Source organism: Carassius gibelio, chromosome A10 (genome assembly GCF_023724105.1).
Source record: "Carassius gibelio isolate Cgi1373 ecotype wild population from Czech Republic chromosome A10, carGib1.2-hapl.c, whole genome shotgun sequence".
NCBI lineage: Eukaryota > Metazoa > Chordata > Actinopteri > Cypriniformes > Cyprinidae > Carassius > Carassius gibelio.
The window spans coordinates 4,394,253-4,413,338 of NC_068380.1; the positions used below are offsets into that span (position 1 = coordinate 4,394,253).

A 19,086-nucleotide genomic window follows, 5' to 3' on the forward strand; every position below is an offset into this window, starting at 1 on the left:
AAGAAGATATGTATTGTGGATTTTTTTGTAAAATGAATGTTGACTTTCTATTTATTCTATATTTATTTGTGCTCAAACTAACTTTTTTGGTTATTAATAAATGATCAAATTCTGCCTTCAACATTGTGAGTCAGACCTCTGGAGGATGTCTTAAAAATCTCTTTGAGCAGATAGAGAACATTACAGCTACAGTGCTTCCTTTGAATGTAAGTCTTCAAGAGAAAAATCATACAATTATCAAATATTTGTCAATGACATACTGTAGATGGTACAGTCACAGTGCCCTCTTATTGGCTCTCCTGACTTTTGTACGGTAACTGTATTCTCTGATTGATAAAATAGCTTGTGACAAACATTTTGACTATGGCCTTCAACTCTTCAGAGAAGATTTTAGAGACAACAACCTCAGCAAGCCCAACTGAACTAGCCTCCCATGGAAACCGTATGTTAAAAACCAGTGAGAAACTCATTTCTACTTTAGTGAAGTCGACAGACACAAATGACAGTGTCAAGTTTAACCTTCCCACTGTAGGTAAGTGGAGAAACTTATTATTGATGATGAAACACTTATGTCAATGAGTTTATATAGTTTCGAGAGCAGCAGTGAATCAGACAACAACAATGATAAATGCATATACATTATGACATGATTGTGTATATTTGGCATTTCGTTAAAAGAAAGCATTAAATGCTGCCTCTTTCTTTTTTTGACTATGTCAAAGGTCCATATTTTGGTGTAAATTCATCCATAATTCAGTAAAAGCTTATCAAATAAGAAAGATAAGCAGTTTTGCATGCATTCACTAAAAGTGAGAAGTTCATGTTTTGTGGATGTGTTTTGAGTATATTTGCTGCTTTGAGCATAAAAAGCTGACCTTTGACCTCCAGATGACCTAATATAGTTAAGAGTACTTACATTTAAATAAAAATGGACCTGAATGGTTCAAACTACATCAGAGATGGAAAAGTCCAATCATAGTGAATGTGTTTTGTCTTTTATGCAAATTCAATGATTGAATTGGACTTTCATAAAAAAAAAAAATAAATAAGACAAATACTATAAATAAATGACTGTTTGTGTTTAATCAGAGGGACAAGTCTTCATGGTAGGGCCACAGGTCACTTTAGATAAAATCCCTCGACTTGACACGACAAATTCATCTGTGGACATTGATCTCATTGGGATCGCCAAGAACAACAATGAAACAAGTGGGTGAAATGATTCAGAGTGGTTAAAAAATAAAAAAAGAGACACTGCACCATCACCACTAAACCACATTTAATTTATTTCTTAGATTTTTTTAACAGTATTGCATTTCTGTTCCTGTCACATAGGATCAGCTGCTGTGGCGTTCATGAGCTACAACACGATGGAGAACCTACTGAAGCCAGACTTCTTCAACACATCGAATAAGACGGTTAAAACCATGATGTCCACTGTGATCTCAGCTACTCTTCCCAAAACCAGAAACACTAAACTGACCGAGCCAGTCAACTTCACGCTCAAACACATCAGAGTGAGAGACTCAAACGTGCTTTTTCCCAACCTGAAAACAAAACAAAAAAAAACGAATTAATATTACTCAGTACTTAAATGTTTGAATAATTACACTGTAACAAGAGTCCCGGTGCACTGCAGACTGCTTTTCTTCAGTTCGGGAAATAAACAGAGTTTCTGAATCTGCCTTTGCTCGTGGATCCTCTGTTTTCAGTGTTTTCATATTTTCTTCTTCTTTTTGCAGGAGTTTGATCCCAGCGGTTCTCTGTCCTGTGTGTACTGGAATATCAGCGAGTGGATTGTAGATGGTTGTGTTGTTTTAAAGACCAACGGCAGTTATACTGTGTGTTCCTGTGATCATCTGTCGACGTTCGCTCTCATCATGCAAACCAGCCAGCCGCCGGCGGTACGAGAGCATTTATTATAAACGCTAAAGAACAGCAATGATTCGGCACTCATGTTCTCTCACATGTTTTCTCAGAGCGACCCACTTCTGGAGTTGTTGAATTTGGTGTGTGTGTTTGTGGGGCTGGTGTTCTTCAGTTTGGCCCTGTTGACCTTTGCCCTTTGTCACTGGAGTCCTGGAGTGAATAATGTGGCTCGAATCAATATCTGCATCAGTCTTCTGTTGGCTCACCTTCTGCTTCTGCTTACACAGCAGTTCCTGAGCATCATACAGCATCAGAAGGTGAGAATGATGAAGGAGTCCTACAGCTCAGCACAGCTTCACTGAGAATCATCATAACCGTCTCTTATGGTCTCCAGGTGTTGTGTGCCGTCATCTCAGGCCTTCTGCACTTCCTCTTTCTCTCCGGCTTTGTGTGGATGTTCATCGAAGCTGTGCTTCTCTTCATCTGTGTGAAGAACCTATCACAGATCAGCTTCAAAAAGAGCGAGGTGCTTAGCAGTGGATTCCTGTGTGTGATTGGATATGTGGTTGCTCTGGTTGTGGTGTGTGTGTCTGTCGGTCTGGTTCCTGAAGGCTACGGCAGCGAACAGTGAGTCAGGGTTTTCTCTTAATACATGCAATGAATAAGACTTTAGTTCAAGTCATTTTAAATATTAAAGAGGTCATCGGATGCCCATTTCCCACAAGTTGATATGATCCTTTAGGGTCTTAATGAAAAGTCTGTAACATAGTTTGGTTAAAGTTTCTCAATGGTAGTGTAAAAACAGAATTTTTTTCAGAGCATGCAGTTTTGTAGCATGTTCCTTTAAATGTTAATGAGCTCGGCTGACTCCGCCCCTCTCTTCGGAGCTGCTCTGTGAGGGACTGTTTACTTTAGCCGCATTCATCATTAAACTTGATAATTAGCACATTATAAGGAATGGCGATTTGCAAAGAATAAGATTCATTAAAAAACCTTACACTCACTTCTGTTGGTGAAGCTGGATCACAAATGATTTGCGAGAACATAAACACATTTATGTAGATCGGGGGCACATTCTCTTTAAAAACATACGTTATCGGATGTCAGCGCCTCAGATGTCAGGATTAAATAACGACTGCTGTGTTCATTATTTCATCCTACAACAGAACAACTTAATCTGATGACAGTCACTCACTGAGCTACAGTAATACACCAGTCCAGTCGTTGCTGAAACACTATGTCAATCAAAGTTATGGGAGGGGCCTGTCTGTGTGACTGAGATCTGCTCGATTTGAGAAAGGGGAAATTATTTTACGAGATTTAAAAAAAACACTGATTGAATCTTTATCATTATAGCCACCCTATGATGATAAAGATTCACTCAGGTTTTTTTCACTGCACACACACATTTCAGTTCAAACATCTGATGACCTCTTTAAAATTACCAGTAATTCAACACCTTCATGCATGTTTGTTCATTTATTATGCTATTGTATATTCTACCAAACAGCTGCTGGCTTAAAATGGAAAAAAACTTCATCTGGAGTTTTCTTGGTCCTGTTTGCTTCATACTAGCAGTAAACACATTTCTAATTTTCATAGCTTTGATTTATATATATAAAAAAAATAAGAGCAGGGTGATAATTCCTTGATGTCTTTCTACTTTGCAGTTAAACATGATTCTCTTCATCAAGATCCTCATCACTCTGAACTCAGCTCTAAAAAATCTCAACGCTGAAGTCTCACAGATGAAACAAACCAAGTATGAAATCTAGATTTAAACCAGTGCTTCTTACCCAGACAGCAAGCAGTTTCGGCCTAGATCTGGCCCACATTTGGCATAGGATTTCACACAGTTCTGGGTCGAAATTGCTTGCTGTCTGTGTAACCCCTCTCTCTCCCTTATCTGATCTCTGATGATTGGAAATAGGAACCACTGATTTATACAAACACAGATTTTGTAGAAACACAGATAAAGACACATTAATGGCTTCTCTGCAGGATCTTGGTGTTTAAAACACTGGCTCAGTTTGTGGTTCTCGGTTGCTCCTGGATTCTTGGTTTCTTCACTAATGACAGTAAGGTCCTGGAGATCCTCTTCCTGATCTTGAACTCGCAGCAGGGAACCTTCATCTTCCTGATCTACGGCGTTCTCAATAATGAGGTCAAACATCTTTACATTCTCTTAATAGACTCTATCTGTGATTAACTATAATACCTTTCAAATTGATTTAAGACTTTACATATTTGGACCTGTCTTGTGAATAAAATCATCTTTGTTCATCTTTCTCTGGGCTTTAACTCCAGATCATGCAGCAGTACAGGAAGTTCTTAAGATGTCTTTGCTGCATCAGACAGCACTGAAGGCTACAGAATCATGTTCAGGAAGTAAAAGTTTTGCTAAAATGCCGTTATTATACAAGTGATGCCATACTTACAGTAAAATACATAATCAATGTTTTGGATGTTAACTGTAGTCTCTGCTCCTTTCTGTAATTGGTAAACAAACATTTTTACCAGTCTTTTGATATTACTACTTGAAATACTATGAATGTAGAACGTATACATCCCATTTTCTTGGTGGTTTGTGAAAAACATATTTGTACAGTCTTTACAGACTCAAAATGTTAGGCTTAAGCTGAAAAAAACAAAATTATGAATTTTATGAGACTAACACTAATTTTTGGTTTATTGAGCTTTCTTCTGCAAGGACACTTTCTATGTTACTTTTAATATTCAAATGGCAAAATGAATGTTCAGGTCAGTCTCACAGGTTTTATAGGTGTGTTGGATTTACCTTAAAAATAAACTATTACAATCACTAAATGAACAGTTGATTTGTCAAATTCAAAGTGAATCTGTACTGTCTTATGGCTTGTATTTATGCATTACACATAAATAATGATACATTTTTTGCTGTTCCTTACAGTAGGTTTTCATTGTTTTACTGCATTGTGTTTGTTAAAAGTTATGCATTAATAAACAATGTGATATGTAAATGCATATGTGAATGTTTTTCCACATTGTTAGACCCTATTCCATCTAATCTCCTAAAAGAGCTGCTTCCAAAAGTCATAGATCCTCTTCTGACTATTATTAAGTACTCATTGTCATTAGGATTTGTCCCCAAAACCTTCAAACTGGCTATTATTAAATCTCTCATCAAAAAACCACAACTTGACCACAAAGAACTAGTTAATTATAGACAGATCTCGAATCTCCCTTTTCTGTCCAAGATACTAGAAAAGGCAGTATTCTCACAATTATATTCCTGCTGAGAGAAAAATGGTATATGTGAGGATTTCCAGTCAGGATTTAGACCGTATCATAGTACTGAAACTGCTCTCCGTAGAGTTATAAATGACCTGCTCTTATCATCTGATCGTGGTTGTATCTCTCTATTAGTTTTATTGGATCTTAGTGCTGCGTTTGACACAGTTGACCACAACATTCTTTTGCATAGACTTGAACACTTTGTTGGCATCAGTGGAAGTGCATTAGCATGGTTTAAATCGTACTTATATGACCGCATCAGTTCGTAGCAGTGAATGAAGATGTATCATATCGATCACAAGTGCAGTATGGAGTACCTCAAGGCTCAGTACTAGGGCCGCTACTCTTCACGCTTTATATGTTACCTTTGGGAGATATCATCAGGAAACATGGTGTTAGCTTTCACTGTTATGCTGATGATACTCAGCTCTATATTTCTTGGCAGCCCGGTGAAACACACCAATTTACTAACACAACAAAACTAATGGAATGCATAGTCGATATAAAAAATTTCTTACAGCTAAATTCTGAAAGAAAAAAAAAACAGAGGTGTTAATTATAGGACCTAAAAACTCTGCATGTAAGGCCTATGCTCTCAATTTCAAATGCAGAAATGTTAATCCATGCATTTATGACCTCAAGGTTAGATTATTTTAATTCTTTATTGAGTGGTTGTTCTGCACGCTGTAACAGTCAAACCTGTTAAAAGCTTTTTTTTGTTGTACTTCTACTACTCACCATGAGGAGGCAACAAGGAGTAATACTCTGATGTATAAAACTGGTGTAGAGAGTAGAAGTAGTAGATTGGTAATGGAGGAACAAGCATGGCTTATGGCTACAAACAATCATTGGTCCTGATTGAGAAACTTAGAGTTTCATGCTCAATCTGAAGTAAGCATTGTTTCTTTTATATCGACTTAAATCTTGACTGTTATTTATGTAGTTTTATATAACTATTTAATGTGATTATTTTTGTAGAAGGACTCCACATTCTGTGAGAGACATCTTTCTCTTTTACATGCCTGTCTGAAACCTTGTCTGAAACATGTCAATGAAGTGAATGTAGAGGCAATGTGAAAAACCACTGTGGATCCTGAAACCGTATTATGCCACATTAGTGATTTTGAAGATTTGGGTTTACTGTGATTCGATATCAACACAAAGGTTTGTACGTGGAAACTTTGGGATGTACTCCGTGGACATGAGCTTTCGTGGACATTCATGGATAGAATGTGGTGAATGGACTTTCAGGGTTATTGCCTTTTGTTTTTTTATCGTCGTCGTCGTCATCATCATCATCATCATCAACGTCTTCATCTTCATCACCGTCACCCAAAAACAGATAAGACTTATATTTCTATGCTGTTGGTTTTTGAGGATAAAAACATGTATGATTTCTGTGTTTGTCAATGAAAGAGTCTAAAAAGATAATATGCGAATGAATGAGAAGTATTTTTATTTTTTTATTTTTTTATATTACAGACTTGTTAAGGTCGTATTGAAACATAGTGATTCTACCCTATAAAAACAGAGTTATAACTAATACCATTGTGAGATCAAGGAAACAGTTATAACACTTAGTAAACAAACTACAGCTAGTCCAATGGTTTAGCACCTCAGTATTTGAATGAGCTCCTTTTACATTATAATCCTCCACTTCCGCTACGTTCTCAAAACTCAATTTGATAATACCTAGAATATCAAAATCAACTGCGGGTGGCAGATCCTTTTCCTATTTGGCGCCTAAACTCTGAAATAACCTACCTAACATTGTTCGGGAGGTAGACACACTCTTGCAGTTTAAATCTAGATTAAAGACCCATCTCTTTAACCTGGTTTACACATAACATACTAATATGCTTTTAATATCCAAATCCGTTAAAGGATTTTTAGGCTGCATTAATTAGGTAAACTGGAACCGGGAACACTTCCCATAACACCCGATGTACTTGCTACATCATTAGAAGAATGGCATCTACGCTAATATTAGTCTGCTCCTCTCTTACTGCAGTCACCCGGATCCAGTACGTATCCAGACCACAAGGTGGATCAGCTCCTAGAAAGGACCTTTATAGCCCTGGAAGACAGCGGAGACCAGGACAACTAGAGCCCCAGATACAGATCCCCTGTAAAGACCTTGTCTCAGAGGAGCACCAGGACAAGACCACAGGAAACAGATGATTGTTCTGCACAATCTGACTTTGCTGCAGTGTGAAATTGAACTACTGGTTTCGTCTGGTCAGAGGAGAACTAACCCCCAACTGAGCCTGGTTTCTCCCACGGTTTTTTTCTCCATTCTGTCACCGATGGAGTTTCGGTTCCTTGCCGCTGTCGCCTCTGGCTTGCTTAGTTGGGGTCACTTCATCTACAGCGATATCATTGACTTGATTGCACAGATACTAATTAAACTGAACTGAGATGATGACATCACTGAATTCAATGATAAATTGCCTTTATCAGTTTCATTTTGCTAAAAGAAGATCTGAGATCCTGCTGCAGACATGAGAAACATCTTTCTCAACCTTTTTTGCTTATATCAGGAATGAGCAGCTGGCGGCCGCTGGATCATTTTAGACTCGGATTATCAATTTTAAACATTTGAAGAGCAAAACACATACAGATTGCTTACACTTTATGATGTTAATAACTATCCCCAACCAGGAGAGGTCTCTAGTTTCCAGACGCTCCCTGTATTATTTTCTGCCTGATGTGCACTCTAATGTAAACATTCACTAACATCAGCAAATAATAAATGGAAAAACTGACCATGAAGACAGTATTTTCCAGTCAAGGTGGTAAACAGATTAGCTTTATACCATGTTCAGTATGTTTGAAAAATCTGTATTTTATTTAAATTGCCATCACACCACTTACTTACAACAGGGACGCCAGATATGCACTTACCTCAAATTCCAAAGGTAAAATTGATAGTCATAAATTGAAAAGTGTGTCTTGACACACATCCCACATCTTTTTTCAAAAGTGTGCTTAACTGTTTAGAAGCAGATCTCTTAGAAGTGGTGAACACCTCACTTCTTTCTGTGACATTTCCAAACTCCCTGAAAACCGCAGTTGTTAAGCCCCTCCTGAAAAAGAGCAATCTTGATAACACCATTTTGAGCAATTATAGACCAATATCTAATCTTCTTTTTATAGGCAAAATTATAGAAAAGATAGTTTTTAATCAGCTGAACAAATACTTAAACTCAAATGGATACCTGGGCAATTTTCAAACTGGTTTCCGACCGCATCACAGCACAGAGACAGCACTCATTAAGATAATAAATGATATTCGCTTAAATTGTGACGCTGGCAAATTGGTATTGCTAGATCTCAGTGCTGCGTTTGACACTGTCGATCATAACATACTACTAGAGAGAATGGAAAACTGGGTCGGGCTTTCTGGGATGGTTCTCAAATGTTTCAGGTCATACTTAGAAGGGAGAGGCTATTATGTGAGCCTAAATTTATATATATTTGTTATTTCATGTAATAATTGATACTAATTATTTAAGTTAATATAATAATTGATACTTTTGTCTCATCTCATTTCTTTAAATTTGTTTAAAGGCTGAAATGTGAAGTGCAGATCTTAAAAATGTCTTTAAAGGTCTTAAATTCTGCAGATTCCAGTCTGTTTTACCCTACCATTTGGAATAACATTTTTATTTATTTATATGAATAAGCCATTTAAACTGTCCTCTAAGGTTATTTTGAGAATGTTATGTAGGCCATAAAAAAACTGATTTATTTGTTTGTTGCAGATTTCCAGACAATACAATTGAGATGTTTATATTGGCTTATTCCTGTCCACTGACAACACAGTTTTAATTCTGAATTAGCATAATTGTTTTATATTTAATAAAATCTTAAAAAAAAAAAAAAAAAAAAGAAATTACATTAGTTATACTTTAATTTCCTTCAATATAAAGCAAATTGTGTAAGACATAAAGAGATTTGAGTAAAAGGTGTGTTGTCGCGGATTAGATCTCGCAACTTGGTATAAAAGAGAAGAAATGCTGGCCTTCGTCACTATTAAAGTTGCCCATCCCTGGATTGTAAGAAACCAAAACTTGAATACTGGAATAAAAAACTAATTGAAGTAACACTAGCTGAATATGATTTAAGTTCTTACTGTAATTTATTATTATTTTTTTACCAGGTTAAATGTGAATTATTAGTAATTTCAAACACCTTCATCTAAACCGCTCTACTTAACCATCGGCCGTGTGCATCTGCCATGTTTGTAGTTTTTTAAGGCTTTGTAATTTGTAGTTCTGGACCTAATCCTTAACCAAAGTGCATTGTGGGTAATATTAGCCATTAGATTGTGCACAGATCTTCACTTGAAAAATCAACCTGAAATAGTAGACCATCTGGGGACTTCTGGCTCACTCTTTTCAACATACTGTACTTTGGGACACACTTATTTTAATATTACATACTATTTTGGATGATGGACAGCAAGTTTGAAAGACTGTGGCATAATGTGGTATTATTCTTCTCGTTATAACTGAAGGAAGGAACTCATTGATAGTAAATACCTTTTCTGTAACAACACAGTTTTATCACTAATAACTAAATGACTTTGTTTCTAAAATGTAACTCCATTAGAGGATCTTTCGAAAAGTGAAAAAAAAAAAAAAGATAGACTTTGCAATAGATAGTGTTCAGAGTAAATGAGTGTTGTGTTAGTTTGGTTAACAATATACAGATCTGAAGAACAGGTTTCATAACCACTGTGATGTCAGAGTCTTGTGTTTTCCCAGGTCAGAGGTTATAGTTATAGTCTATATACATATATATACTACGGGGGCCGTTGAATGCTTGAATCTGATTGGTTGACGAATGTTTTGAGGTGTGCATTTATTTTTTGGGAAACGCAAGGCAAACGTAGTTCCAGCTCTCTTAACCGCATTACAGTTCATATCACTTCACAAAGTTAACAGTAATATCGGTCACACATTTTGCACAAAAAGGTGTTGTCAGCACTGCCTTCATGATTTTGATGATATGTCTTGAGGTGTGCTAACCATAGTATAAGCGTCTACTACTTTATGTACCATACATACATGCATTTGCACTACTCATATTTTGCACATTGTTAAACCTATTGCACTATAAACTGTCTAAAGCTGTTACTGTACAAAGTAAACTATTTCTATAAAAATATCATTGCACTGCTGTTATTTTGCATAGAATACATTGTTTAACAATACTTTTGCACACTCATCCAACTGTATTTAATGCCACTGTTCTCACGTTGCTGCTGTTCATAATGTGTATATAGAATGTAAATAAAAGCCTTACATTGCATTCCTATTTATATTTTGTATATACTCTGCTCAATACTGTATATAGTAACTCCACTGTACATTCTGTATATCATAGCTTCACTTACTCTGCACGTTTATGTATATAAAACACTATATTCTTGCACTTCTGGTTAGATGCTAACTGCATTTCATTAGCTCTGTACTTGTATTCTGCATAATGACAAAGTTTAATCTACACACACACACACATCAATATTTACAGGAGAAATGTGAAGCAGCACATCTTCATTATGCAGTGCATTAATTGGGTCATTAAATACAGCTCTCATCAGAATCTCGCTCAGTCTGTAGATCAGAGGAAGTGAACAAACACAGGAAGAGCTGATAGTGTTTAAAGATCATTTACTGAAGAGAAAGACTGAGAGAAATAGAAAAATGTCTGATGAGTGTCATCTGTGTCTGCTGGGACTGATCTTTCTCTCTTCACTTCTCACAGGTAAACACACTTCCAGACGCTCTTTAAACTCCTGTGAAAGAGTTCAGTGCACATCTGCATACAATAAAGTGTAGTTTATTAATACAGTATTGTTCAAAATAATAGCAGTACAATGTGACTAACCAGAATAATCAAGGTTTTTAGTATATTTTTTATTGCTACGTGGCAAACAAGTTACCAGTAGGTTCAGTAGATTGTCAGAAAACAAACAAGACCCAGCATTCATGATATGCACGCTCTTAAGGCTGTGCAATTGGGCAATTAGTTGAAAGGGGTGTGTTCAAAAAAATAGCAGTGTCTACCTTTGACTGTACAAACTCAAAACTATTTTGTACAAACATTTTTTTTTCTGGGATTTAGCAATCCTGTGAATCACTAAACTAATATTTAGTTGTATGACCACAGTTTTTTAAAACTGCTTGACATCTGTGTGGCATGGAGTCAACCAACTTGTGGCACCTCTCAGCTGTTATTCCACTCCATGATTCTTTAACAACATTCCACAATTCATTCACATTTCTTGGTTTTGCTTCAGAAACAGCATTTTTGATATCACCCCACAAGTTCTCAATTGGATTAAGGTCTGGAGATTGGGCTGGCCACTCCATAACATTAATTTTGTTGGTTTGGAACCAAGACTTTGCCCGTTTACTAGTGTGTTTTGGGTCATTGTCTTGTTGAAACAACCATTTCAAGGGCATGTCCTCTTCAGCATAGGGCAACATGACCTCTTCAAGTATTTTAACATATGCAAACTGATCCATGATCCCTGGTATGCGATAAATAGGCCCAACACCATAGTAGGAGAAACATGCCCATATCATGATGCTTGCACCTCCATGCTTCACTGTCTTCACTCTGTACTGTGGCTTGAATTCAGAGTTTGGGGGTCGTCTCACAAACTGCCTGTGGCCCTTGGACCCAAAAAGAACAATTTTACTCTCATCAGTCCACAAAATGTTCCTCCATTTCTCTTTAGGCCAGTTGATGTGTTCTTTGGCAAATTGTAACCTCTTCTGCACATGCCTTTTTTTTAACAGAGGGACTTTGCGGGGGATTCTTGAAAATAGATTAGCTTCACACAGACGTCTTCTAACTGTCACAGTACTTACAGGTAACTCCAGACTGTCTTTGATCATCCTGGAGGTGATCATTGGCTGAGCCTTTGCCATTCTGGTTATTCTTCTATCCATTTTGATGGTTGTCTTCCGTTTTCTTCCACGTCTCTCTGGTTTTGCTCTCCATTTTAAGGCATTGGAGATCATTTTAGCTGAACAGCCTATCATTTTTTGCACCTCTTTATAGGTTTTCCCCTCTCTAATCAACTTTTTAATCAAAGTACGCTGTTCTTCTGAACAATGTCTTGAACGACCCATTTTCCTCAGCTTTCAAATGCATGTTCAACAAGTGTTGGCTTCATCCTTAAATAGGGGCCACCTGATTCACACCTGTTTCTTCACAAAATTGATGACCTCAGTGATTGAATGCCACACTGCTATTTTTTTGAACACACCCCTTTCAACTAATTCAACTAATTGCCCAATTGCACAGCCTTAAGAGCGTGCATATCATGAATGCTGGGTCTCATTTGTTTTCTGACAATCTACTGAACCTACTGGTAACTTGTTTGCCACGTAGCAATAAAAAAATATACGAAAAACCTTGATTATTCTGGTTAGTCACATTGTACTGCCATTATTTTGAACAATACTGTATATAACATAATGATCAGTCAGATGTTCTTGTGTTTCAGGTATCAGAGGAGTGGATGATGTTCATGTGTTCATCAGTTCTGGTGAAGATGTCCGTCTGTCCTGTAATAATGCTCTTCATGACTGTACATCAACTACATGGAACTATAACAGTCATTCAGCAGCAGTTGAACTGATTTGTTTAGGGAAAAAGAGGAAAGACACAGAGAGACATGAGAGACTGAGTCTGGGGTCTGACTGCTCTCTGAACATCAGGGACATCTCAACAGAAGATTCTGGAGCTTACACCTGCCAACAATGGACTGGTGAGGGTGGACAACGAATAAGACCTGATGCTCGTGTTCATCTGCATGTTCTTCAAGGTAATTTTATGATTATGTGATCAATTTAAAAATTCTTCATTTAATCTCTCCCGATGATCGAAGAGTGTGTGATGTGTGTGTTATTCTGTGTTTCAGTCTCACACACTGAGATCAGTGCAGGTCTCTCTGTGACTCTCTTCTGTCAGTTGTATTCATATGATCGAGTCTCTTGTGATGATTCGGCTCGTTCTGAGAGGATTCAGCTGTTCTGGGTGAATCAGGCTGGTGTTAAACTGACGAGATCAGACGGCAGATATCAGATATCATCCTCATCAGATCCCTGTATCATCTCTCTGAATACAACACTCCTGAATGAAGATGACAGCAGAGAGTGGAGATGTGAAGCTACTCAGAGAGATCAGGTCAAGACCTCAGTCACATACACTGTCAAGAGTTCAGGTGAGAAACAAGCTCATCACACACACACACACACAGCAGTGATCATGAACACACACACACACACACACACACACAGCAGTGATCATGAACACACACACACACACACAGCAGTAAACATACAGACACACACACACAGCAGTGATCATGAACACGCACACACACACACACACACACAGCAGTGATCATGAACACACACACACACACACAGCAGTAAACATACAGACACACACACACAGCAGTGATCATGAACACGCACACACACACACAGCAGTAAACATACAGACACACACACACACACACAGCAGTGAACATGAACACACACAAACCCTCTCTCTCTCTCTCACACATAGACACACTCTCTCTCACACACACACACACACACACACACACACACACACACACAGCAGTGAACATGAACACACACACACACACTCTCTCTCTCTCTCTCTCTCTCACACACACACACACACACACACAGCAGTGAACATAAACACACACACACTCTCTCTCTCTCACACACACACACACACACACACACACACATACACGTCTATGTTACTAAGAGGGGACTATCGCTCTACACTGACCAAGAGGGGACCAGTGTTTCTGGTCATTTTTAAAAAACAAAAATTACATACAAAATTTTCATTTGAGGTCTTTTTTCATAATATAACTGAAAAAATGCATTTTTAATTTTTTTTAAAAACATGCCAAGTGGGGACCTGAGTGACGTCTACCTATCCAACAGGGGACCTCCATAGACTGCAATGCAACTGTGTGTGGAAACACAAGGGCAATTGTACCAAGTGTTTCTTTACAATCTAACTGTATTTAAATGCAACTCTAAACTTTGAAACATTCACACTATATCTCCATTAAAGAAATATTCTAATAGAAATCCAAAATGTTTAATAAATTAGTATGACATGCAGATATTTTCGGGGCTTGAGACTAATACAAATACACTTCTCAATATATGAATGCAATCACACAGATAATAAGACAAAACAAGTAAGACACTATAGTTAATTTGAGGATAGCAAAAATAAAGTAAAATAAAGAGCTCTTTAAGGTAACAATTGCATGTCCCCAGTTAGATGGTGATGTGTGATGCCTGTTAGACTGAATCACCTCTTCTTACATCACAGACACATTGTTAACATTATATGTTAAGTTAAGAAACAACATTATATGTTAACTTAAGAAACAACATTATATGTTAAGTTAAGAAACTACATTATATGTTAAGTTAAGAAACTACATTATATGTTAACTTAAACAATATTATATGTTAACTTGCTGCATTGAAAAATTTCAGTTGAGTTCAGTAAAACACCTTTTAACCATGCTACTTTAGCTGTTTAACACTGACATTTTCCAGAGGCTCAATTGTTTTATGGTATTATCAACATTGCCATTATATTCAAAAATAAATAAATAAATAAATGTAATTTGTTAAATGTAAAGGCAACCAAACAGATCACGTCATGCTTCACCATCTAACTGGGGACCGGTTTGATCTTGGAGGCCAATTTGTGCATTTTTTTAATAGATAGATAGATAGATAGATGGATGGATGGATGGATGGATGGATGGATGGATGGATGGATGGATGGATTGATGGAATAATGCTAATGTTGATCTGAACACTTAGGTCCCCTGTTAAATGGTAAACTGCGACATGTCTTTGGTTGCTTTGACATTTCTTGCCAATTTCATGTTAACTTTGAAAATATTCAATTGGCTAAATTTCTAAATCAGTGTTACAATCAACATATATTGTAACATTATATTATCATCCTTGCCATAGCATTCAGAGATGGTGAGAATGTGAATTATTGTTAAATGTAAGGTCAGCCGATCAGGCGTCACACTTCACCATCTAACAGGGGACCAGTGTGCTTTTTTTTTTAATGCAACAATCAATATATAATTTTGAAAAACTGACATATTATAACCAAAAATTCCTCATAAAGTAGACTACCAGTAAATTTGATAAAAATTATTCTGCCAATAGACCTGACCATTTTTTGCTTAAGTGCTATCTGATATTATCAAGATGAATTTGTTCTGACAGGTTAACTCTGAGTTCTTGTCATCTTTTATTACCATTGTCTAAACTATAGCAAATAAACTGTGATAGCGTTTGAAATGTTCAAGGTGTCTGAATAAATGTAGTTTTTACTGTATACATACACAATATACGTATATGTACTTATAATACTGACACATTGAGAAGTGTCATTATAGTTAGTTTGTTAGTACTTAGTTTCTTTATTTTTCAAATAATAATAATAGTAATAAAAAGTAGTAATATAATTAGAGTCAGCCAGCTGTCAACAGTTCAAGGGCAGAGGTAATGCCTCTTATAATTAACTATATATATATATATATATATATATATATATATATATATATATATATTATTATTATTTTTTTTACATTTATTTGACATTTTCTTGGCTTAACCCCAATACACTTCTCAACGTATGAATGCAATCAAAACCTATTCGTGAGAAGGTCCTATCAGTGATGATAATTTGATCAGACAGATAGACAGATGGATGGATGGATAGATGGATGGATAGATAGATAGATAGAACAGATAGATGGAATAGTGCTAATGTTGATCTGAACACTTAGGTCCCCTGTTAAATGGTAAACTGCGACATGTCTTTGGTTGCTTTGACATTTCTTGTCAATTTCATGTTGACTTTGAAAATATTCAATTGGCTAAATTTCTAAATCAGTGTTACAATCAACATAAATTGTAACATTATATTATCATCCTTGCCATAGCATTCAGAGATGGTGAGAATGTGAAATATTGTTAAATGTAAGGTCAGCTGATCAGGCGTCACACTTCACCATCTAACAGGGGACCAGATTTTTTTATTTTTTTATTTACTGCATTAAAATCTTCAGTTGGCTCCAGTAAATTAAATGAACTGAATGTCTTTTAACATTTGCACATTTGTAGATCCAACTGAAAATTCTCAATGCAACAATCAATAAATAATTTTGAGTTTTGACCTCCATGTGTGTATTAGTGTCAGGTGTTGTATGGAGAGCTAAAATAAAATACTTTTTAAGCATTGGCACTTTAGTCGTTTAACACACTGACATTTTTCAGAGCAGCACTTGATTTAGGGGCTCCATTTTTATTATCAACATTGCCATTACATTCAGAAATAGGCAGAATATTCTAAACATTCATGTGAAATGTAAATTGTTAAATGTAAAGGCAAGAAAACAGATAACCATTTGGATCTTTGGAGGTAATACATACATACATACATACATACATATATATATATATATATATATATATATATATATATATATATATATATATATATATATATATATATATATATATATATATATATATATATATAGACTTCCTGCATTGAAAAGGATATTGTGAAAAAACAAAACAGCATTTTGAATGAAATCAAGTCAAACTTTATTCTCATAATCTCTCTAAAAATAGCTCTCAGGGTTTATGGGCTCAGTACTGTTGACCCAAACTTCTCTTAACTGAAATTATTCTGTTGAGCACAAAGTATTTAACTGTTTTCCAGTCTCTTCCATTATCCTTTAGAATCCTGTTTGCATTATACATCTTTCACAGTCCACTTTTCCAGGAGCCTTCATTTCCTTAAAGTAGTTCTTGAAACAGTGTTCTATGACTTTCCTCTCTGTTTCTGACCAGGGCTTTCTGGCTCTTGCTATTTAACAAAATTACAAGATAAAAAATATATATAGTGAATAAATATATGAATGAATGAAAAAAATGTAATGTCAGTAATACATACTTTACAAAGTTGAAAACATGAAAAGACAATGATCTTCAGCTCTTCAGTATTGTTTGTGGTGAATGGAACATACCGTTTTGATTTAATGGCACTAGTGATTTACTGATGTATCCAAGACTGAAGACTGAAGTCTTTTCTGAATTGGCAGCCCTTATTTCAGAAAGATCATCATTTGTGTCACTATTTCCTGAAACCACATGGACATTGCTGTAGCTGTTTGTGGTTCATATTTGATAAGACCAGTGATCAAAACCTGTAAATTCACACCAGTATTTATATCTAATCATTTGAATGCTTATTGTAAACTCTACAATAAGTCTTTAAACATAGTTTTGGCTTCCTGAAGGCATTCCTCAATAGTAGGATGCTCTTCCACTGATTTGCTCATCACTCTGCTTAAGATAGTCTTTCATCCCATTGAAGACTGAAGTTACTCGTTCTGACATGTAGAGACAGACCAAGTGGATCCTGGGTGTAGGGTGTAGTAGTCTGATAAGGGTGTTGCTCATCCATCAGGATGTAATGGACCAAGCATCCTGCTACCTGTAATATAGAAGATTCATTTATATCAATCTCTAGTAATGGCCACCTGACTAAGCTGTACAGAATTAATAATGATATTGTTATGAACGCTGAAAGTGACATGCAGAACATTTCAACAAGTGCTCTTTTTTGTAAAACTGATTTTAATTAATGCTTTAATTAATTATTTTAATCATATTTGTTACAGACTAAAATTTTATTATTGCATACATTAAACTTTTTGACTTGCATCCCCTTTTATACTCAAACCCAGACCCAAATTAAAAGATGTAATTCATGTAATAACACACTAGTAATTCATGATTAACCTAACATTTTAAGGATCCAGAATTATGTATTAGTTAAGAATAAACAAACCAGTAATTAATGATTCACTTTTTCACAATTATTGAGTGGCACTTACTAAGTGATATTCAAGTTTATTGACCAGAATAAGCCAATAATTATTGATTAACTAATGCATTATTCTGGATTACCAATGCATTATTCACTTTAAATAAAGTGTTTTTTGTTAATTGTAAAGTTTCACTTTACAATAAGTCAGGTCAAGTCAATTTCTATTTATAGAGCACAACATTAACACAACCATCATTGATCCAACTGCTTTACAAGAAAAGGTTACTTTAAAAGCAACAGAGATCAAAAATTAAAATAAAAAATATGTATATATACACATTTAAAAAAATAAAAACATACATCAAAAGAACCGTACACCGCATCACTCAAATGCAAGGGTGTAAAAATGAGTCTTTAAGTTTGATTTAAAAACACTGAGCGATGGACAGGACACATTAACTAACAATGAGAAATACATTTGTTTAAATATTTAAGCTTTGTTAACATTAAAAAAAAAAATACAACTGTTTATTTTTTGTTAATGTTAGCTCAACTACATTAAATAATATGTATTAAGACATTATTAAAATCAAACATTGTATTTGTTAATGATAAAAGTAATGTTTACTAACATTAATAAACACTTTAAAAGTGATTTTCATGTTAACTAGTGTTAACCAATGACATCTTATTGGAAAGTGGTACTATTTTATGAAATATAGTAAAGACCATACCAATGCGGATTGTGTTTTCTTCACTTTGATCAATAATCTCTATTGTGTTGTAGTGCTATCTGCCCTGTTCTCGCTCTCTCTCTCTCCCCCACAAACATTCACACCTCTCACAGGATCAACACCTGACCAGTGAGTCTGGGATCAGGAAGACTGGTTTAACGCTTTTAAAAGAAGACTTTTCTGCTAATCAAGGCTGCATTTACCTGATCAGAAATATTGTAAAATTAATTTAAAATTGTGAAATAGTATTACAATTTGAAATAACTTT

At 35.7% G+C, this 19,086-nt stretch overlaps 2 protein-coding genes across 24 annotated transcripts in view; both read left to right on the plus strand.

Annotated features, from left to right (window-relative positions):
- Positions 1-1,008: 1,008 nt before the first annotated feature.
- LOC128020889 (adhesion G protein-coupled receptor E3-like) lies at positions 1,009-4,701 on the plus strand. The gene is made up of 9 exons (XM_052607680.1): positions 1,009-1,209; positions 1,336-1,517; positions 1,743-1,904; positions 1,980-2,186; positions 2,264-2,496; positions 3,380-3,446; positions 3,540-3,631; positions 3,871-4,033; positions 4,177-4,701. The coding sequence occupies exons 1-9, from the start codon at positions 1,104-1,106 to the stop codon at positions 4,231-4,233; spliced, it is 1,269 nt and encodes a 422-aa protein (XP_052463640.1). The 5' UTR covers positions 1,009-1,103; the 3' UTR covers positions 4,234-4,701.
- A 5,970-nt stretch (positions 4,702-10,671) lies between these two features.
- The window catches only part of LOC128020887 (adhesion G protein-coupled receptor E3), a 60,302-nt gene continuing 51,887 nt past the window's right edge, over positions 10,672-19,086 (plus strand). For 22 of the 23 annotated variants that reach the window (XM_052607654.1, XM_052607660.1, XM_052607657.1 and 19 more), the window contains exons 1-3: positions 10,672-10,914; positions 12,668-12,988; positions 13,085-13,387. In XM_052607654.1, coding sequence (XP_052463614.1) covers positions 10,854-10,914; positions 12,668-12,988; positions 13,085-13,387 — 685 coding nt within the window. In that variant the 5' untranslated portion in view covers positions 10,672-10,853. The remainder of the gene's footprint in view (positions 10,915-12,667; positions 12,989-13,084; positions 13,388-19,086) is intronic. The other variant, XM_052607661.1, reaches the window with a different exon arrangement.